The 22,628-nt window shown below is 36.6% G+C and overlaps 1 protein-coding gene and 1 long non-coding RNA gene across 6 annotated transcripts in view; one reads left to right on the forward strand and one right to left on the reverse strand.

The window, feature by feature from the left end:
* The window catches only part of VPS13A (vacuolar protein sorting 13 homolog A), a 103,572-nt gene that overhangs the window by 62,692 nt on the left and 18,252 nt on the right, over positions 1–22,628 (forward strand). For all 4 annotated transcript variants that reach the window (XM_015280270.4, XM_015280271.4, XM_015280272.4 and 1 more), the window contains 17 exons: positions 468–596; positions 1,252–1,385; positions 8,801–8,930; positions 12,182–12,417; positions 14,342–14,495; positions 15,173–15,319; positions 15,824–15,905; positions 17,220–17,289; positions 17,748–17,853; positions 18,334–18,447; positions 19,435–19,580; positions 19,699–19,780; positions 20,434–20,547; positions 20,925–21,000; positions 21,102–21,265; positions 21,607–21,652; positions 21,857–21,980. In XM_015280270.4, coding sequence (XP_015135756.2) covers positions 468–596; positions 1,252–1,385; positions 8,801–8,930; positions 12,182–12,417; positions 14,342–14,495; positions 15,173–15,319; positions 15,824–15,905; positions 17,220–17,289; positions 17,748–17,853; positions 18,334–18,447; positions 19,435–19,580; positions 19,699–19,780; positions 20,434–20,547; positions 20,925–21,000; positions 21,102–21,265; positions 21,607–21,652; positions 21,857–21,980 — 2,054 coding nt within the window. The remainder of the gene's footprint in view (positions 1–467; positions 597–1,251; positions 1,386–8,800; positions 8,931–12,181; positions 12,418–14,341; positions 14,496–15,172; positions 15,320–15,823; positions 15,906–17,219; positions 17,290–17,747; positions 17,854–18,333; positions 18,448–19,434; positions 19,581–19,698; positions 19,781–20,433; positions 20,548–20,924; positions 21,001–21,101; positions 21,266–21,606; positions 21,653–21,856; positions 21,981–22,628) is intronic.
* Positions 551–7,633, reverse strand: LOC121108625. 2 transcript variants are annotated; one of them, XR_005843302.2, is made up of 3 exons: positions 4,473–7,633; positions 4,169–4,350; positions 551–2,597 (listed from the first exon to the last, which is right to left on the reverse strand). It is a non-coding gene; the product is annotated as an uncharacterized LOC121108625 (long non-coding RNA). The 2 variants fall into 2 exon arrangements; XR_005843301.2 differs by having other exon boundaries at positions 4,169–7,633.

Genomic DNA, 22,628 nt, shown 5'->3' on the forward strand with positions numbered 1-22,628 from the left:
GTATGTGTATTATGTATTACAAAAGTGCAGCTAGTGTGCCAATATTCTGCTTACTCAAGTTATTTAGCAGTATATTTATGCAAATATATTTTTGTCATTGATTGTCATTAGAAAATTGTCTTGTAATTAAGTTATACTTATTTAACAAGAGATCTTTAATGAGAAAAATGTGATTTTTTGTGTTTTTTTTTTTTACGAACAAGGCCACTTCAGTGTTTTAGCTCTGCTCTGCTTTATACTTGGGATTTCAAAAATGTTATTCATTTTGTGTCCGAATTTTTTTATCCATTTTATTTCTGAATCAGTTCATTGTGTTCAGGTAATTAATTCATTTCAAGTGTTGTAACAGATCTACAATTTTGGGTGAAATTTTAGGAAAGAACATTGGGCTGAAGTAGAATGCCTTCAAATACCTAGTTGGTCTTCTCATTTATTTCAAAATATCTGATTTTTTTTTTTTTTGGTAGTGTATTCCCTTTTGGCCTGAAAATGATGCCAACAAACTGCTTGTCAGAGTTGAGAATTCTAATCTCCCACCAAAGAAGATAAATTTTGATAAGCAAGAAAACTGTCTTTTATTGCATTTAGACAACAAGGTAAGTGGTTACCTTTGAAAATAACATAAAAGCATGTCCCATTTTCATTCTGCATAGTTTTCTACTCAGTGAAGTATTACAAAGCTTAGCTGGGGGAAAAAAATTCATGTATATACACGTGTGTGTGTGTGTGTGTGTGTATGAACATGCAGGTATACGTAGATGTTTCATTATAAGTTCTCCTGAGAAATGAACTATTGAAGCTAGAGGATTTTGTCAGCATTCCCCTAGCTAAGGCTGAAAAGTGTTTACGTTAGTTGTAAAGTGATGCTGCTACTTTGAAAGGTAACTTCGATGTGACTAAATTTACATATAGCCTAATCTAGCACCAATTTAAAATATTTGAATGTTCTTATTGGTAGAATATTTTGAGGGATATTATTTCATATGGGTGGTTCAAGGAAGATTGTGCTACCACTAGCCTAAATTTTGGGATTGTAGAAATTCTCCATAGTTTTAGTTACTGAATGCAATGCTTGTTTTCTAGTAATGCTATGATTAGGAGTATATATGATGAGCATGTTAAAATATATCATTTGTTTTATTGCATGATGATTTCATCTTGTAAAAGTTTTTAGAAATATTTAAATTATATTTGCTTTTTTCAGAAAATAATTCTGCTGTTATTTTCTATGTAATTTTTTATATCTGATAGCTTGGAGGGATTACAGTGGATGTCAACTTGACTGAACATTCTACAGTGATTACCTTTTCTGATTACCATGATGGCGCAGCACCATTTCTGTTAATAAATCATACTGAAGAAGAAATTATTGAGTATGGACAAAGGTGTGTAAGACAATTTTTTTATACTGTGTACGTCTGCAAGCAGTTATGCCACTTGTTATTTCATGTATTATAACCATGTCTGCATACTAGTAAATAAGCAATAGTAACTATTGTTGCAGTTTGATTTCTGTGGTGATAATAGTTCAGGCTAGATGTTATTATGCATGTATATGTTATATACACATGGAACTGTTTTAATGTTGCACTTTAAGCCTTTTAGCCTTCCACTGCAAGCTTTCAGGTCAGTTGTGTACATTTACTAGATTACATGCAGGATTAAAAAAGACACATCAACATTCTTTGCTTAATAATGGAGAAAATATGAGTGCTATGCAGAGAAGCATTTAACTGATGCACTATAAAGCACTTTCAGCTTCCTACACAGGAACATGTCTTTTTTTATTTATATAAACAATCTATGAAAGTTCAGGTGGACTTCTGTGTCCAGACTTCTCTTTTCATTTCAACTACCTAAGCTAGAATAATGGAGGAGAAAGGCCTATTTCTTAGAAAATGAACATCTGGTTATGTTAGAGTACCTAAAATTATTTGCTTTATAAATCTAACATAAATATCAATAATAATGTTAAGTAGTGCAAAGCGCCTTGTTCTAGAAGTAATTAAGCTGTTTTGTGAGCTAAAGAGGAAATGGTCCCACTTCTTAAGAATCTTATATCTTTGCCCCTTGCATTCCCTTACAATTCTCTCGTGGCAAAGGATTTATATAGCTATTCTGGAACCATGCATGAGCCTACATCAGCAAATAACTGAGCTGTATTTAGAAATGCAGTTAGATTTCAAACTGGTCCTCTACTGTCAAGTTTTGACTTGTGGAAACAAACTATAACCCAAGCAGGTATGATTTATTCAATGATTGCGCAATCAATTGGGTGCAGGGGGATCACTCCACTAAACCTGCACACAAGCCAGAAGAAGCACTACAAATTTATAAGCCAAAGCCATACATATTCAGCAAAATTCTTGGAACTCATTTACATATCCATTGTTCTTCCAGAAACTCGTTTACATACCACCCCTCCCCTGGCACATGCGCTGTCCGTAATAGGGGTCTCCCTCTAGTGGTCGTGGGGATGAAGTCAGAAGTCTTCCTCGCGAAGGCTCAACGTCTTCCTCGGTCTGACCTCTTTACGGTGCATTGAAACCGGTCACAGTCATTTATCTTGTACTGTTCCTTTCCTTGTGTTTGCACAGCTGCCCATGAAATGTTGAGATGTCATTCTCCTTCCCTAGTTTTCAAAGCTAGCTTATTTACCCCTATATGTTCAAACCCTAGATCCACCTGAGCTCTTGATCTCAATCCCCCCTTTTCTTAAGCCTAGCAAAACCCTTTGCTAGATGATTCCATTTTGAGAAGGAAAATTCCTGAAATAACTCCCATTTTCTATCTTCTGTCTTAGCCTGTGTTTCTTTCAGTCCTCCTAGCTATTCTCTGAACCCTTACACAACCATAACATGCATTGCAGAGAAATACATACTAACATAAGCAAAGTAATTACTATAATGCAAGCCATAAAGAGCTGCTTTAACCATGCAAAATTAGGTATCCAATTAGTGAGCTTTTTCCATAATTCTGTAACACTGAAAGAAGTATCATCTAAGTAGATTTGGTGATGTAACTTGGTTCCCATACAGCTTGCAGTTCAGTCTCAATTCTTTGAGTGTCACCTATGTATACACAACAACTCTGATTAATAATCATACTCACTCAACACCTCATCCCCCACCTGTATAGAGATTTCCTTTTGTACAGTATTAGATTGCCCATAAAGAATCTCATATGGGCTTAGTCCTTCTTTGGTTCAGGGTTTAGTCCGAATTCTCAAAAGTGCCAAAGACAGTGCCTGCGGCCAGGAAATCCCAGCCTCTTGGCCACGTTTTACCATCTGTAATTTGATCAGGTGATTCATTTTTCCATCTGTCCACTTGACTATGGTCTATACCGTGTATGCAATTTGCCAATCAATTCCCAATAATGTGCTTATTTGTTGGACCACCTTGGGAAAAGAAAATGTGGGTCTCGATCTGATTAGATTGCTACAGGAACCCTGAACCTTGGAATTATTTCATGTAACAGCATTTTTGTGACCTCCCAAGCCTTATTTGTCCTACAGGGAAATACTTATGGCCATCCCGAAGAGGTATCAGTTAATACCAACATACAGCAATACCTCCCTTTTTTTGGGGAGTTCCGAGAAATCAGTTCGTCACTGTTGCCCTGGAAGGTTCCTTTTCCCAATAGGCTCACTTATACCCTGTTCCTGGTACTAGGATTGTACTTCGTAATGTCTGTTTGCCCAATACATTTTCTTATCCCCCCTTAGAACCAATTTCCACAGAATACTAAAGGGCACAACAGTGTGTCCACCTGGGTGTGTACCCATCTGTCAGCTTGCTCTCTTCCCTTCTGAATCATAAATTAGATTCCTAGAATATTTTACAGGTTCTGACTCAGGTTCAGAAATTTTAAGTTTACCGTCTGGAATTAAAGCCTTCCCCAACTACCTGTTCTGCCACCTGACCCACCATCTTATCTCCAGTTTCCTGTGCATTGTTAACTTTACAATGAAAATAGCCATGCTCTTTGGTATTTACATCATGCTTTTTTTTTTCCTTGTGTGTGAGCAATCCTTCCTCTTTTCAGGTAGTACTATGAGTGTGTAGTATCCCAAATGCATAATTAGCATATTTCAGGCTCTTGTCAAGGCTGCTATTTCACCCTTCTGAGGGAAAGTCCCCACAGGTAATGGTTGTGATTCGATTACCTTGTCCGTAGCAGTTACTGTGTATCCTGCCCTACAGTTTCCTTGTCTCACAGAACTGCTTCCGCCAGTAAGCCAGGTGTCTTCTGCATCTTCTAAGGGTTCATCTTTCAGGTGCGACTGGCAACAGTCCGTAGCTTTAGTTGTTTCAAAGCAGTCATGAAATACTGGTTCTCCAGGAGTTCCTATAAGGAAAGATGCTGGGTTGGCAATATTAGTTACAATTATTTCTGTCTCATCCTGCTCTACCAGGATGGCCTGATATTTCAGGAACCTTTGGGTGTGAGAGCCAATGCCCCCCTTTTACCTCCAATACAGTAGACACTGTATGAGATGTTAAAACTGTTATTCGTAAATTTACTGGCTTCTAGTGCAGCTGCTGCCCTCAAGCACTTTGGCCATCTCATACCCACTTCATAAAACAGCTTTACCAACAGTTCATAGCTGTGTATCCACAGTTGGCACCCTCCTGTCATTCCTGAGAATGTACGGAGTTCTTTCCTGGCAGTCGTTAAGATTCAAAGTCCAGCTGTAACCTCCTGTCCCAGACACTTGCTGTTGAGTTATTTGCACCTTCTGTTGAGAAACTTGTTAACAAAGAAATTCAGCAAACTCACAGTCCACTACACACAGTTCTCTTTTGTTTTGTGGTATCCACGTTCTGCAGTGAAGTTTCACCATGGAATGGAGGAACCCAAATCTCAGGGTCACGAGTCGACCAGTTCTCAAAAATCATTAGGCTGTTCCCACAACCCTGGGTAACACTGTCCAGGTTAATTGAATCTTTTTCTCCCCATATTGGGGTTTCCTATTCAAAGGCAAATAACCTTAGGCTTTCTTTGGCCAAATCAGGCAGAAAAGGCATCCTTCAAATCCAGAAGGTAAACTCCACCTACTCTTTCCCTAACTTGGTTAATAAAGTTTATGGATTTACCACCATGGAGTTTATCCATTCAACAGTTCTATTACTTGCCCTCAAATCTTGTACCAAACTATAGCACTTGCTATCCAATTTTTCATCAGCAAGGTTAGAGTATTGTATTTGGATTCACATTCAATTAGTAATCTGAAATCCAAAAGTTATCTAATATTTCTTTTATCGTTCTACAGTTGCATATCCCCAAAGGGCACTGCTTTACCCAGACTAGGCTAGCTCTAGCTCTTGCTTAGGGCTGCATTTTGGCTCTATCAGTTATCCCTGATACCCACACTCTTAAGCAAACCTTATTTAAGATTTCTGCAACTTCTGGGGATACAGCATTGTTTTTCCCAGTTTGTGTTAAAGCCAGACTTACAATTTTCAACCAGTTAATATTTGACGCTTAGCTTCAGTTTTATTGAATTTAACTTCTGCATCCATTTGTTCTAATAAGTCTTGCCAGAATAACAGTTTTGGAGAACCTGGCATGTACAAGAATTTATATATTCCTACTTATTTTCTCAGCCTATATTTAATTTATCCCAGAAAGGTAAGCTTTTTCTTGTTGGGCAGTAGCTCCTACTACTGCTGCAAAATCATCTACAGGTGGTAAGAGGCACTCGTATTCACCAGAAAATAAACCTCTTTATCCTGCTCTCCTAGCTGGAATTTAACCAGTGGATCTGATTTCCGTCCTTTTTGGTTCTGACATCCCTGTTACACTTTGCCTTCCTCAGCCTGCGTCCTTCCCCAACCTTTCACTTTCCAAACTCATTATTACATAAACCACTAACATTATATTTCAGTTTCACCTCCTCCTCTCCGAAGGCTTCCAGTGCTAACACTGGAATTTTGGGTTTCCTAGATCTCTGCAGATGAAAGGTATTCTCACTTCCAGTGCCCCGTCCTCTCCACCTCCCCCCCCTCTCACAAGTAACGCTGTTTACAGCAGCAGTCTCTAACTCTAGCTCTCTCTCACTCCAAGAGTTCTGCTCGCATGGAACCGTGGGGGGGGGGGGGGGGGGGCCTGCTCTCATGGCAGCCGCAGATAAATTCACTTTCTCTTTAACCCCGAGTTACACTTCTGTATACCATTATACCATCAAAACTGTTTGTCCCATTCCCTTAAGAACCCACAAGTCAAACAGTACAATTCTTCAGTTTCCATTAACACCCAGTACTTAGTCTCGTGATTAGAGCACTCAATTATAAAAACTGTTCATGTTACTTCATATACCTTCTCTCCTTAAGAATAACAGTAACTGTAAGAAGGTATTATAGTTTAGGGTCCCATTCCAGGGACACTTATCATCTTCTAACTTAATACGTTAACCACCATTGTTTGTAATACTTGATTAAAGTTTTCTTACTCAGGGTGCCTCCAAGTTCCCCTGCAATATCCCACCAATATGCATCCCAAAAGAGTTTGTTTGGGAATTTCCTTCCCCTGGGAGCCTCTCATGATGTTTACAAAATTCTTATCGGTTCATTACTACCTTAAGATTTCCACAAGTAATTCTCCATACTCCAGAATTTCCCCACACTCATCTCCAGTGCTCCGTCCATCAGTCACAGTGGCACTCTGGACACAAATGATGCCACCAACCCCAGTATACCTCCTCATACACTAAACAAAGTATAACATAAACAGGCAAACATTCATTTGTTGGGTGGAATGTACACCTTTCCTCTGATCCCTCTTCCCAGTCTTTGGAGTACAAACTCCCATCCTTATTCCAGTCTATAAAATATATACAAACAACAGGCAGACAACACAAAGAATTGTTTTTCACTTCATCTTTCTCCGGCCATTTCCCTCGTGGGAGAACGGAACCACAAACTGAGGACTCCGCACTCTCTTCATGGCTCTGCAATGTCCAACTCACTCACAGACATGCCGGCTTAAGTACAGTCTGAGTTCGAATACTTGAAAGAATGTTTTGAATGCATCAGTAGTTCAAATACATGGTACTGAACATTTACAACCGATGGTAATAGAAATTATACAACCTGTGAGTCCTGCTATTATTGCCACAAAAATTCACGTTGTCATTTAACAAAATCCATTGTTACCAACCACCTAGGCGAGAGTTATTACTCTTTTTCCACACATACGACTTACAGGTCCCCTTTGTAGGAACTCCCTCCCGGGAGCTTTTCTCCTACTCTAACCAGCAACCTAACCTAACCTGTGAGCTCACCTCCCATGGGGTAGCACAAAGGGCTGTGCCCTGCAGGGGATGTTTCATCTCGACTTATGGGCCCCCTTATTCCCATACACATACCTGGTCCGCCGATAGATGGTCCTTGTCTATTCCCGCAGTGATCAGAAGAGGAAGGGGAGTCCTTCCGAGAAACCTCGGGGCGCGCCTGAGGTGTCCCCCTCCTCAGCTGGTCCTGCAGCTGGACAGAGAGTGTCCCATCTGGGGTGCCAAAATTGACTTGTGGAAACAAACTCTATAACCCAAGCAGGTTATAAAGCAGGTATGATTTATTCGATGATTGGGCAATCAATCGGGTGCAGGGAGATCACTCCACTAAACCTGCACACAAGCCAGAAGAAGCACTACAAATTTATAAGCCGAAACCATACATATTCAGCAAAATTCTTGGAACTCATTTACATATCCATTGTTCTTCCAGAAACTCGTTTACATACTACCCCTCCCCTGGCACATGCGCTGTCCGTAATAGGGGTCTCCCTCTAGTGGTCGTGGGGATGAAGTCAGAAGTCTTCCTCGCGAAGGCTCAACGTCTTCCTCGGTCTGACCTCTTTACGGTGCATTGAAACCGGTCACAGTCATTTATCTTGTATTGTTCCTTTCCTTGTGTTTGCACAGCTGCCCATGAAATGTTGAGATGTCGTTCTCCTTCCCTAGTTTTCAAAGCTAGCTTATTTACCCCTATATGTTCAAACCCTAGATCCACCTGAGCTCCTGATCTGAGTTTAGTTAGGATTTAGCAAAAATAATGAGCTAAAAAGTTAGAAAAAAGAGAGAATAGATTGAAAAACTGGTAGTTATGTAAGAATTATTAAGCTAGATTGAGTATCAGCAGTCACTGGAAATTTGTCTTGATTTCACCTAAATGCTTGCTGGTTTTTATCTGTAAAAATCAGTCATCTTATTAGTGGGATTTGGGGCATCCCCAGCGTAAATATATACATATAATATATACATATAATATTATATATATATATATATATCTTCTATAATGAGCTATACATGACAATGGACAGGATCTTGACAGAGACCAGAAAGCTGCGGAGGAAAAGTCTGCCTGTTTCAACTGTGTGTGAGGGGAATAGTATTTAAAAGTGGCTTGCCTGAAAATACCCACTGTATTCAGGTACAAGGTACTATTTTCCCCTTAGCAAATTGTATAGAGGAAAGTTTTCCTAAACGAAAGATTCAGAACAACTTTGTTAGACAGCACAAGTCTTGAGTTTTCTTTTCAATCTGTAAGGTCCACTGTCTGTTTTTTCTATACTTAAAGGTTCTCAATTGCAAGTGGGAAGGAAAATGATTTTTAAAAATCTAGTGGGCATACTTTAGTAAGTGTTAATATGTATTTTTGAAGTAGTGATTTTATTATTGTGCTGAGAATGTTTTTGGTGGTGGTGTTTTTTTTTTTTACCAGCTTGTTGTTGTTGTTTCCAATTTTCATTTTCATTACTTGAAAAAGTAAGTCTTCTTGCTTTTTTGATTTTGTTCTAGTTCCCTCAGTGAGTTAGAAGGCTGTCTTCAGCCAAAGAAGGCAGTGCTGTACACTTGGGCAGACCCAGCTGGATCTAGAAAATTGACATGGAAATGTGGAAAAAGAACTGAGGAAATTACACCAAAAGAAGTATGTAGATCTGCTTTTAATGCTATTTGCTCTTGTGTACACTTTTTTTTGTTACCACATCATTAACAAATCTAGGCATTATTCTGACACAAGTGCTGTACAGAGGAAATTGTCTCAAATCACAGTAAAGATGAATTTCCATAGCTTCATATTCAAAGGCCAGGAATATTTGTTTTCATAGCGATGCTTCTGCTGGTTGTACTTGTACGCATGTTTTCGTTATTCACACATAGAACTTTCTGGAAAAGGAGGAACTTGAGGTTTTTGTATTCAAGATTAGAATACTAGCTAGGTTTGCATAATGACGTAATGTTTTGCCAGTGTTTGCAGTTCTGGTAAGACTTTCACCTTCAGAACCAGAACTTTGTCTTGTAGACCTAGTTAAATTCTGGATAGTTGTGGGAGTAATCTCATTTCCTTGAATCAAGACTTGTTTTGCCTATCAGATTGCATCTCCTACTCCCAGAGGAATAGTTCAATAAATAAAAAGAAAAAAAAAAAGAGTTGCTTTAGATGTTCTTGTGAAATGTACTGATTTGTACAACTATGACTTAGTGATCTTAGAATCACTAATGACTGAAGCTAATACACTTCCGCTATAACTGCTAAGTAATGATATTCCTTGGTGCTGTCCTATTTCAAAAGGAAACCTGAAGATTTTTTTTTGTTGTTAATCACTTTCTTAGTAAGATTTTGATTCTTTAACTAAAGCAAAGGTAAATAAAGTGTTTTAGATGTTCTGGGGTTTTCTCCCGTGAGTTCCTAGAATTGTAGAATGATGTACGTTCAAAGGGACCATGCTCACGCACTTAGCCCTGACACCCAATAGGTCAGGCTGCCTCAGGCTCCATCCAATCTGACATGGGGTTGTCACCAAAGGGCAGGACCCAGCACTTGGTCTTGTTGAAGCTCATAGAGTTGGCCTAAGTCCATTGATCTAGCCTGTCCGGATCCTTCTATAGGGCTCAAGTCCAGGTAGACTATATTCACAACCTTTCCCTTATCTACTAGGCAGGTTGTTTGGTCATAGGAGATGAGGTTGATTAAGCAGGACTTGCCTTTCATGAACCCATGCTGACTAGGCCTGATCCCTTGGTTGTTTCTCACGTTGTGAGATTGCACTCAAGATCATCTTATCTGTCCCGTAACCTTCCCCAGTACTGAGGTCAGGATGACAGGACTGTAGTTCCCTGGATCCTACTTGCAATGCTTCTTGTAACTGGATGCACCACCAGTTGTCTAGGACCTCCATAGTACCTCTGAACCTCCCAGAACTGCTGTTAAATGACAGAAAGTGGCTTGCTGAGCATCTCCACCAGCTCCAGTAGTACCCTCAGGTGGATCCCATCTGGTCCCATGGACTTGTTACAGTCCAGGTGGATTAGCAGGTCACTAATTGGTTCCTTCTGAATTGCTGGGGATTTATTCTGCTCCCCATGCTGGTTTTGCAGCTCAGCTTGTGGAGTTCCCTCAGGATGACTGGTTAGATTATTAAAGAAGGAAATAAAGAAGGGATTGAGAGTCTCCATCTTTCTCTCATCCTCAGTGGTAATGTTCCCTGCATTATCCAATAAAGTATTCAGATTCTCCTTGACCTACTTCTTGCTGTTAATATATTTGTAAAAACACTTCTTGTCTTTAACAGTAGTGGCCAGATGAAATTCTCACTGGCCTTTTGTTTTTATCATTTCCACTCTTTACCCTAGCAACATCCTCATAGTCTTCCCAAGTTGCCAGTGCCTTCTTCCAAAATTCATAAACTCTCTTTTTTTTACCTGGAATCTCAGCAGATGTTCCCGGCTCAGCTAGGTTGCTTTTTCTTCCCAGTGGCTCATCTGATAGCACAGGGGGCATCATGTGCATTTAAAATTTCCTTCCTGATGAATGACCAGCCTTCCTGGACCCCTTTGTCCTTCAAGACTCACTCCCAAGGGATTCTCTGAACAAAAGTCTGCCCTCTGAAAAGTCTAATGTAGTAGTTCTGCTGACCTCCCTTCCTTACTTCACCAGGAATAAGGAAGTCAGTCATTTTGTGGTCACTCTGCCCTGTACCAGCATGGCTCCTGCGTCCAACCTGTATCTCCCCTCTTTTAGTTTAAAGCCACTTCCCCGTGTCCTGTCAATTTCAGACCATGTAAAAAGTCAGTCTCCTACCTGCTTATAAGCTCCCTTTGAGTACTGGATGTACTGTTGAGTACTGCAATGAGGCTTCCCTGGAGTCTTCACTTCTTCAGTCTGAACAAGCCCATCTCTCAGCCCTTCTTTGTAGAAGAAGTGTTCCAGTCTTCTAATCATCTTTGTGACCCTCTTCTGGATCTACACCAACAGCTTCATGTCTTTCTTGTGCTGGGGACTCTAGACCTGGATGCAACACTAAAAATGGTACCTCAGGTGGGCAGAGTAGAAGGGGACAATCTTCACCTTGCTGTCCACCCCTCTTTTGACACAGCCCAGAATGCAGTTTGCCTTCTGGGCTGCAAGCATACATAGTTGGCTCATGTTGAGTTTTTTTTATCTACCAGAATCCCCAGGTCCTTCTCCACAGAGCTGCTCTGTTTTCTTAATCTTTTCTGCAGTAAAGAACCAAGTTAACTTTTTCCAGCTGTCTGTGAAGAATCTGGTGGACACCTGAATGTGTCTGATATCTGGCAGAGAGAATTTTCCTTTGTGATGACTTAGTAAAAACAGAGACAATGTATGTTGAAGTTGTTTTTTATTAAATCTGTGAATAAGACATAGAACACCCTTATTAGTTTCAGAAGTAGGGAAGTATTTTAAAATGGTTTCAGTTATTGCCATAAAAATGTAATAAGTCAATGTGTAGGTAAATGCTGTATATATACATATATATCTTTTTTTTTCAAGAGGCACATCAGATAAAACAGAGGTGTTTTTCGAGTCCTGCTTTTATAACATTAGTAGATTTCAGTGGATAGGATAGTGCTAGGGATTTTGGCCATTTAGTTAGCTTCTGTTGGAGAAAGAACAGTAACTGTTGTTGTTGTCTGTAATTGGTATAAAATTCCTCATGTAATAAGCAAGAATTTCATAGACAAGGTTCAAACAGAACAGTAACAACTCTGTGTTTGCCAGAATGCATGTGAGAGAGAGACTACAATAGAACTTTGTAATTAAAATCTTCCTGTCCCTTTTAAAATGGTCTCCTGTTTTTGTTTATATTCTTGTTGTTAAGACTTGCATTTGCTTATTGATGAATAGAGTTGTAAAAACCTTTCATCTCTTGTTTGCAGGACAAAATAGAAGTACTCAGCCTGGACTGTAGAAAGGTGCTCTATTTAGTATCATTTTTTGAAGGTTTGCAGCGTATTGTTCTAATCACTGAAGATAAGAATGTATTTAAATTGGCTTATCAAAGCGTACAGGCGGAACTAGCAGAACAAGAAATTATTCTGTCTTTACAAGATGTTGGAATTTCATTGGTTAATAATTATACAAGGCAGGAGGTGTCCTACATAGGAATTACAAGGTAAAGTTTAAAAAAAAAAGCAAAAAAAGCAAAAAAAAAAAAAAAAAACCCAAACCATAAAACACAAAGCAAAACCTGCAACAACTTAAAACTGATAACTTTTCAAGTATTTTCCCTACCTGTGTTTTTTTTTTTGTTTGTTTATTTTTTTGATGGGGGAGGGAAGGGTGTGTGGAACGAAAAAATCTGCACAAGAGTATTTAGAACTGAATTCTTACATTTTCTTGTTCTAATGAGAAGTGCTTTCACTATGTTTTATATTAGTGCATATATTTTCTGTGTTTCTAAGTGTATGTTTCTATGTTTCTGCAGCATGTGAGTGTGACTATGCAGCAAAATTCCCCATACACTGTATTTCCTATCTGTGTAGTTTGAGGAGCATTAAGGGGGTTTTAAGAAGTAATGTATGAAGGGAGCTGTTTTAGTGGATTTTTCTATCTTCATTACAGCAACATGTTGCTGATTCTTTCTTCCTTTTTTTTTTTTTTAAAAAAAAAAAAAACCTCATAATTCTTTGTACTGCACTGCAAAACAAGCAGAAAGTTGAAGTACATGTATACCTCACATAATCTCCTTTGCCATTCCTGAGAGTGATGAGTAGGGTTTTTTTTTTTTTTTTTTTGACTTGAGAAACTTAGCTCGGAAGACTATCTAGACAGTGGAAATAGCCATTTTAAAAGTGACAGCTGTATGCCCAGATTCAGAGTAGATGTTTCACTGAATCACTGTTTTTAGGAACTGGTCATTCATAGTCAAGAGTCTAGCAGTGCTTACAGATGGGTACTATATTGTTGTTGATATCAAACTCCTGAAAGCAGTTCCTGAGGATAAAAGATAAATCCTTTGTTACAGTGGGAGAACACACACACACACAAACACTGTTATTTGGAATTTTACCATTTGTAAATGTCTTGCAAAAAGATTGCAGTAGACAGTCTGTATCTAATTTGCATAAACATTTGGAAAAAAAAAAAAGAGAAAACAAACTCAACAGCAACAACAAGAATACAACCCTAGTGAACAAATCACAGCTATTTCAGTTACTTTGCCCTTTTCTTTAAGATCAACTTTTCTTTAAGATCATTCTGTTACTGATGTATCTGAACACAAAGGTTGCTGAAACAAACTGGATTATAGGGAGCTGCATCTGATCAGCTGCGTGTATATGATGTGGAATAACTTGTGGAAAGAAAAAATATCTTCCACTTGGCTGATAGTTCTCACTTTGTGTCCTATATCGTGTATTGCATTTGATTGTAAGATGAAATCAGATGTAAGAGATTCTCATAGAAGCAGTATAACTGAGCAGAAAAGCATGAAATACTCTGGCAGCCTTTATGTTGTTTCGTTAATAATAAAAATAAGAAAGAATAGAAAATAACTGATTTTGGATACCATTAAAAGAAAAGCATATACGCATACAAAAACAATAACAACAACAAAAAACACTAGGGGATCAAATCAGTAAAGGAGAAGCACACTGAAACACTCTAGTGATTTAGGCAGATAAAGTGAATAAACTATCAAAAATAATTGGCACTTTATGAGACATTTCCTGTTGACTTGAAAAACTTTCAAATTCTATTAAATTCAGCTGTGCCAAATGTGGAATCCTGCATTGTGTTTGTATGGTTACGGAGCTGTTGAAACTTCAGCTTCTTCAGCTTTCTTGACAAAGTTTTCTTACACTGCAAACTTCATTAAATATAACTTTGTTAACTTTTCTTCAGCTACATCAGAAACAGTAACTTCCAGTTAGTATCAAGAATGTGGTGGGTGATTTGAGTTATTTTTATTTACCATGCTAGTACTTTATGATGTGGTTCCTCATTACATAGTAATTACCTATTGAAACTGTAATTGGATACATAACACTTGTGTTGAACTAGCTAACTATTTTCTCTTGGTTCTTTGCTTTTCAAAGTTCTGACGTGGTCTGGGAGACGAAACCCAAAAAGAAGTCTAGATGGAAACCAATGAGTGTTAAGCAAACAGATAAGTTAGAACAAGAATTCAAAGAATACAGTGAGCTAACTCCATCAGAAAATAAGACTGTTGAGTTGGAACCAAACGTTTTGGTAATACCGATCATTCTATAAATTTATTTCTTATGGGTGTGCAGAGGAAAAGATCGTTTATTATTTTGGAATCTCTGAAAAACAGTGAAAATTAGGAGATTATTAGTTTACGTAATCCACTTAAAATTCCATCTCTATTTCCGCCTAGGAAAAAAACGTCATTGCCTTCTAGGAAAAAAAAAATCTATTGTTTTTAAGATTGTTTTAACACAAAGTCTTGTATTTTAGCTGACTGATATCTCACAGTCACACAAAATTCAGCTGTGCTATTCAACCACATAAATTTAAAAAATTATTCCTGAAATAATTAGAAGAAGTAAAACCAAGCTGTGTTCTGCATGCTGCTGTTCTTTTCTATAGATTAATTCTACATACTCATTAGAACTTTGTAGTTGTTAAATGAATGTAGTAAACGAAATAGTACTCATGTTGTACCCAGTTTATCTTGGTCATAGACCTCTGGAAATCTATGTACAAAAAAGCTAAAATCTCCCTTGATAATGAAACATACAGATTCCTTACGTTGTTTTGCTTCTGTTGAAATTTAACAATTTGACAAAAATTTTACCATTAAGCTTTCATTTAAATGTTAATGAAAATTGTTAATTTGATGTCTATTATAAAAAGCCCTCTTTCATATCGTGTAGAATAACAACTTTTCCTTAATATTGCAATAGGTGTGTTTAACTCCTAGTGGAAATGACATGAAGATTCAGCAGCCCAATGAGATTCCTATCAGAAGGAATTACTTGCCAGCTTTAAAAGTGGAGTACAGTTCATCAGCACATCAGAAATCTTTCAGAATTCAAATTTACAGGATACAAGTAAGTTTTTTATGTAAAGTTGGATATATTTTCAGAACTGTCTGGATTTTTCGTGTGCTTGAGTGCTTTTCAGCCTTTGAAGCAATGCTTACATGCTTCTTGGAAAAGAAAGTCACCTATGACTTGAGGAGAAGCAGTTGCTGTTCATCTTCTATGCTTTTTTTTTTTTTTTTTTTGTGGCTTTTATTTACAGTCAACTCAAAACTAGGTATAATTGGCTATTTTCAGCAAATTATATGTTCAATTTTTTTATAAACAAATCCTTTGCACCATTATTTTGGGGCTGCTTATGAACACCAACTAGGAGAACCTCTTCTAGTTTTTCTAGATTATTTTGTTTGGGTAGTTTCATTGTGAGAGTAGAAATATTTTGAACTATTGTGGTGGCTTCTTCTCCTGCCTTTGAATTGGTGGTTAATAATTCTCATGTTTGTCCTACTTGTGAAATATTTCACTACTGAAAAGCTAATGTGCTACACCTTGTCCTGTCCTTACCCCTATTAGATACAAAACCAGATTCCTGGAGCCATATTTCCCTTTGTGTTCTATCCTATTAAACCTCCAAAGTCCATCACCTTGGATTCAGGTTTGTTGTTCTAGTTTAACATAATCTTTACTTATGATAACTTTTAATAAAGTGAACCATGCCACTTTTATCATCTGAAGACTGTGTGTGATTACTGACTATAAAGAATCCAGATACTAATGTTATAGATAGGAAAACAATTTTCTCTGCAAAGAAAATACAGAGGTAGCCATCTAAAGTTAAAAATCAGAATAATAATGTGAACTTATTTCATCCTGTGATATAGTACCTTTTAAAAGTACATATTTTTGACACACTAATACAGCGTTCTTGCAGATCATAAGGTGTAAGTTGAATTTGTGTTGAGCATTCAATAATTGCACTGAGACCGAATCTAAAGCTAAGTGCTTACTATCTTTCACCTGTTGAAAAGAAGAAAACTTCAAACTGCTGCTAGGCTTGATGATAGTGAATCTATTATACACTTTTTTTATTACTCACATCTGGATTTTTTTAAGGGGGCACTGAGGATTCTTAAGACTCACTTTTCATCTTAATTTACCCAGTTTTTCCCAATGGCCTAAAATAAATTGTTCATAGCAATCAAATTGTTTAAAAAGCTTATTTTAATATTTGCTTGCATGCAATAATTAAGCCAGTGGCCTAGTTTACTTATCAAAAATAATAGGAAAAGAAACATAAATCAGTGCTGGACTAAACTCAAAATCACTAAGTGAAGCACCTTATCCTGCTCCTTAGCAAATTGTGTTTTCCATATTTCATTTGTAGCCTTCTGTTTTCTCCATGGTATGGAGTAGAGACCTCCAACTCTGTACACCATGTGCTGAGCTGCAGTCTTCCATCAGCTCACTTAGGGCAAAGTCATCTGGAACATCAGAGTAATGGCAGGAGAGATTCTGAGTTGCTACAGAAATGACTGCCTGCAAATTTGTTCACAAATCTATTGAAATATCAATTATTTATTCTAAATAAAGTCAAGGGTAAGATAGGGTTCATAAATCTGAGGATTTTTTACGTTTATATTTTTGTATCATTGTTTGAAAAATTTACTCCATGGCTAGGGAATTTATTCCCTCAAAAAATTTAATTCCATGGCTAGCATTAATTTGTTTTTAAATGAAAATGATACATTTTTGGAGATAAGTGATATTTTGATTTTTCATTTCATCCTTCTCTTCCTATGGCATTCTGTTCCTTATCTTTCCCATGATTTGTTTCCCAGTCACATCCATTATATAATCCTACTCCATAGGATTTAAAAAATCCGGAACATATATTTCATGTTAAAAATGGCAAGCTATGTCTATCACATAAAGATCTGTGCTTATTTCTTTTTATTTTACAACTTCATAGCACCAAAACCATTTACTGATGTCAGTATTGTTATGAGAACTGCAGGACATTCACAAATATCTCATATTAAGTAAGTATTTTTACATGTTCCATCTCTGTGCCATTTATTATACTTAATCAAGCTTTAGAAGTTAAAATCAATGTAGAATCAAGGTAATTTTACCCCAGGTAATTTTACCCAGATAAGAGCACTTAGGACAAGTGAAACCTCTGTCCTTATTTACACACTTTAATGCAGAATAAACAAAGAATTTCGGTGATTCTTTTAAAGTAGATTTTTAGTATTTTTAGTAATTTGGAAAAAAAGCTGTCTATACTGTTAAATGCTGCTACTTTATTAAAATAATTACTGAAAGCCTATTTCTGTTACCCATCACAGGAAACATTTCATGACTGATGACAAACTTGTCAAATAAAGTGTCTTAATTTAATAAGTGATATAAGTAGTTGTTTAAGTTTTATAGCTCACCTTACTTTAAATACTTGAAAAAAACAACATTTAACAATATTCTTTTGTTTCATGTGTAGATACTTTAAGGTCCTGATTCAAGAGATGGATCTCAGATTAGACCTTGGCTTCCTGAATGCACTGGTTGAGTTTTTTACACAGGCTGACATACCGAATGTCCAACAGGTAGAATCCTTCTGTTTTTCACAGATGAGTAGATATAATATTTGTTGTCATTGAAAGCAGAACCAAAACAAGAAAAAAAAAAAAAAAACACAGACCAACAACAAATGCCAAAAAAAGTAACATTATGTGTTTCTGGTAATGGTTAAGTCTTGTGTCTGGAACTAATATAAAGCTTTTTTCCTGAGGCATAGAGTAAAATTTCCTTTATCTTCATATTGCATACTATGCAAGAAAGATTTCAAATACTTTCTGAAAAGCTGTGGGCAGTGGAAGAGAATTGAATCATTATACAGGATTTTATGCAAGGGTCTTATACATAGGAAGAGCAGAAAAAGGATTTAATTGTATGAAGCTTGAGGTGGTTTGCTTGGGTAGTAATAAGAAAACTTGAGATAGCAACAGCGGAGTCATGGTAGATATGTTATTGTGTTTTATATTCTACATTTTAAAGTATAATTACTTTTGAAAATGCATCCATAGCTGGAACTTTTCAAAAAGGATGTAGAATCTCTTCAGGAAGAACTGATGAGTGTGTCATCCATGGATACATCACAAATCAGCTTGTATGAATATTTCCATATCTCTCCAATTAAGGTATAACTTTTCATATTACTATCTCTGCTTGTGCTCTAATTAAAGGTTTTTTTGTCTCCTGTAGAATAGTAGATTCTGTAAAGTGAGGAAATGTTGAGGCACTCAGAAGCAAAATAAAAATGTTCTGGGATAATGATTTTACTGTTAACACTGATTTATTTGTGGTATACGCTTATGAAACTCTTTGTAAATATTAAAATATTCATTATTTTCTTCCTGTCCACAAATTTCTTCATATGCAGTAATTCTTTTATATTATTTATCCTTGCAAAATGCTATCGTTCTCATGTGCAGACAGTGTGCTGTGGATTGAGAAACATCACCATTTCTGGGAGGAAAAAAAAAGAAGTAAAGTGCAAAGCAAGATCAATGTATAGTTGAAGTGAGCTATAGTTAATCTTTGTGATGCCATAAATTGGATATAATATTCTTTTCAGAGAATCCGGAGTGGGCATATAACCTATTTTTGTCTGATTTTGAAAGCCCCATACAGCCCTTCCAGCAAATTTTCTGAATGTCTTCTCTGTTTTAAGAATGTCACTTCGATTTCTGTGAAACAAATATTTTGATTAGTTCAGGTCTGCACTGTTCTTTGCTGTACGTTTCAGTTCTTATATGAGTAATTATTTGTCTTCTTGCTTGGGCATCACACTATGTTATCATTTTTTGTCTGCTTCGGTGTTGTGTATTGGCTGTGGAAGCAAAATGGTTTGAAAAATAGCCAATAAATTATAGCTAAAAGATTGTGGAGACCTTACCTGAAAACGTGACTAGGCAGTTTTGAGTTCTTGTTTTCTTAAAGGCAGTTCCAGTTATTCAGACTGCATTTAAATTTCATTGTTTTTTGTATTGCCCTAAAAGGGCATATGCACATTCTATGTTATCTATGTTAAGTCTGAATTCAGTCAAGATTAGAAGTGCTATACAAAATATGGTACTTCTAATAAACATTCCTGTTATTTCCCATTTTTTCTTTTTATCATTTAGTTACACTTAAGCTTTTCACTCAGTACTGGCGGTGAAGATAGTAACAAAGAAGAAAGAAAGAAAGAACTGATACCACTTCAGTCCTTGAACCTCCTTCTGAAGAGCATAGGTGCCACCCTCACAGATGTGCAAGATGTTCTCTTTAAGTAGGTTCAAAATATCATTGTAATGACTACTTCTAAAGAACAATTCAATATTATAAATCAAGGTTATATTTTATTTTGGTCTGAATAATATGGACTTCTTAAAAATCTTTCTTAATAGGTTGGCATTTTTTGAACTCAACTATCACTTCTGTACTACACAGCAGCTCCAATCAGCAGTGACAAAGCATTATTCAAAACAGGTTGGAATAAGTACATTTTAACATTCCAGTAAATTTATATTTTGAAAATGTTATTGTATGCTTTGGTTCTATGAAAATCAATAACTAATTGCAGCCTTGTATGTTTGTAGATTGGTTAAATACGTAAGAAACATTAAAACCTATTACTCATTAGTTGGATTCTGTTGCCTTTACGAAGGCAACTAAGTTATGTTACTAAACTATGACTATAAATATGGCTAAATTATAACTTATGATAAGAAAAGTAGTGTGCATAACAAAACAACTTACAGAAATCAGTAGTGGAAGCAAACACAATGCCGCTCTGGTACACCTTGCTATTTTGCTGTCATAGTGAACAAAATTCTCTTAGTCTATGCGTGCAGCCAAATTTTGTCCCTGTAGCTGCACAGTATGAGTGAAGTAATATGCTTGCTTTGGAAAATCTCAAATTCTCAACTATTTGTGAAATACCTGCAAACAGTAGAATTATTTGACTGATTTTTAGTATGTTTTGCTCTCTGTATAATCATTTTTAAAACATCTGTGTCTACTTCTCCAAATATTGAGTTCTTCATATTAAATTCATCTGCTTTTTTGAGTAAACAGCAATGCCTTAATGCTTTTAGTATATTTTCTGAGATATTTTTACTGAATATCTATTTTTGCTTTAGGCTATTAAGCAGATGTATGTTCTTATTCTTGGTCTTGATGTCTTGGGCAATCCATTTGGATTCATAAGAGGCTTATCTGAAGGAGTAGAAGCATTTTTCTATGAACCTTATCAGGTAAAAATCTCTTCAGGCTTTTTGTGAAATGTTGCAAAAACTGCTAGATATAAATTATATTGAAAATTTGGGTACACTAATAACTTTTATGGTTTTAAGGTGAGATGTAGAATTGAAAAAATCAAAGTGAAAGTGACAGGGAAAGTTACTGAAAAATTCAAGTGACGTAAAAACAAGTTATTTACCTTAATTCACAATTGACTTTTCCTCACAATACTTACTGTAGATAAATACTGCTTGAATGAACTTAACAGAGATCTCATTTGCTCTCTGTTAAATATATATGTTACAATGAAAACATAAGAATTTAAGTATATATACAATCTGAAACTTACGTAAATAGCATAAATGCACTGTTTTGTTTTTTCCCTCCTCAGGGAGCCATCCAGGGTCCTGAAGAATTTATAGAAGGAATGGCACTAGGACTTAAAGCACTAGTAGGGGGAGCTGTTGGTAGGTTTCAACATTATCACAGTAGCATGCTTATTAGTAAGCAAGGTAAGTATTTGTAAGTTGCAGTGGCATTTTACTTACACTGTTTTATTTTCTAATAGGTGGATTAGCTGGTGCTGCTTCAAGAATCACTGGTGCTATGGCAAAAGGTGTTGCTGCAATAACAATGGATGAGGATTATCAGCAAAAAAGGAGAGAAGCCATGAATAAACAGCCCACTGGTCTGAGAGAGGGTATCACTCGTGGAGGAAAAGGATTAGTTTCTGTAAGAATAAAAAGTGATAAAAAGTTTTTTAGTTTGAATTTTATAGAGGTAAAAATAGCAAATGTAGAGGTTTCTGTAGAGCTGTTCCACTTTAATTCTAGTTGGCCAATATATGGCCAAAACTGAGTACTAGTTTTAAAGAAAAATATATGGCGATTGACAAGAAGGAAGGAATGGTGAAGTGGGTGCCTCTAATTCTAATAATTTGCAGTGGATTTTAGAATACTACAACACACATACTTTCTGACTATTCACTAAAAAAGTAATGAGTAAAATGTTAGAAGAATAAAAAAATATAATCTGGAAACATTTGTCACAACTCTTTCATTTCTTTTTGGTAGGGTTTTGTCAGTGGCATAACAGGAATAGTTACAAAACCAATAAGAGGTAAGTTTAGGTCTTATGCTCATATGATTCAAATTCTTGATATTTGATGAGATTTTGCATTTATCAAGATTTTGTTATCACTAAATTCTAATTTAAATATGGAAGTGACTGTAGTTGGATATCAAATAAGAGCAAATGTAATTACAAATAATATTGTAAGATGGTCTTTTTTTCTTAACAATTTGCTGAACTTAATCCTTTTAGGAGCTCAGAAAGAAGGAGCAGCTGGTTTTTTCAAAGGTGTTGGAAAAGGATTAGTGGGAGCAGTAGCTAGGCCGACTGGAGGAATCATAGACATGGCAAGCAGCACATTTCAGGGTATTAAAAAGTAAGTAAAATTAATATGAAGAGTGGCATATAGCATGAATCAAGATGATGGGGTACGTTGACTATTTGTATGACCTCTGTGTTAATGTTTCTTTAACATGTTTAAAATTAATGCAGATGAAAAATCTATCTTATCCATAGATAAGGGGTATCAACAACTTCTCTGGGCAACTTGTTCCCATGCCTCACTCACTCCAAGCTTTAATCTGTATCTCCTGAACTGCAGTTTAAGACTGTAGTACTGAAAAGCCTGTCTCACCAGAGCCTTCTCATCTCCAGGCTGAACAAGCACAGCTTCCTTGTATAAGGAAGCTTGTTTCCTTGTTTTTGTATACAAAAACAAGCTTGTATAGGAAGGAAGCACAGCTTCCTTCCTATAAGGAAGCTTGTATTCCTTGTTTTTGTAGGTAGAATAGGTGCCACCTGCATGGCTTCCTCTGAACCTTTTCCAACAGCTCCACATGTTTTTTCTTCTGGGAGTCCCAGACCTGAACGTAGTACTGCAGAAGGGACCTTGGAAGGGCAGACTAAAGGGGTACAATCACCTTCTTCAACCTGCTGGCCACCCCTTTTTTGATGCAGTCCAGGACACAGTTGAGAACTCTGACAGAATTGCTTGCTGAATAATGTGATAATCTCACTTCCTTAT

Source organism: Gallus gallus, chromosome Z (genome assembly GCF_016699485.2).
Source record: "Gallus gallus isolate bGalGal1 chromosome Z, bGalGal1.mat.broiler.GRCg7b, whole genome shotgun sequence".
Lineage (NCBI taxonomy): Eukaryota > Metazoa > Chordata > Aves > Galliformes > Phasianidae > Gallus > Gallus gallus.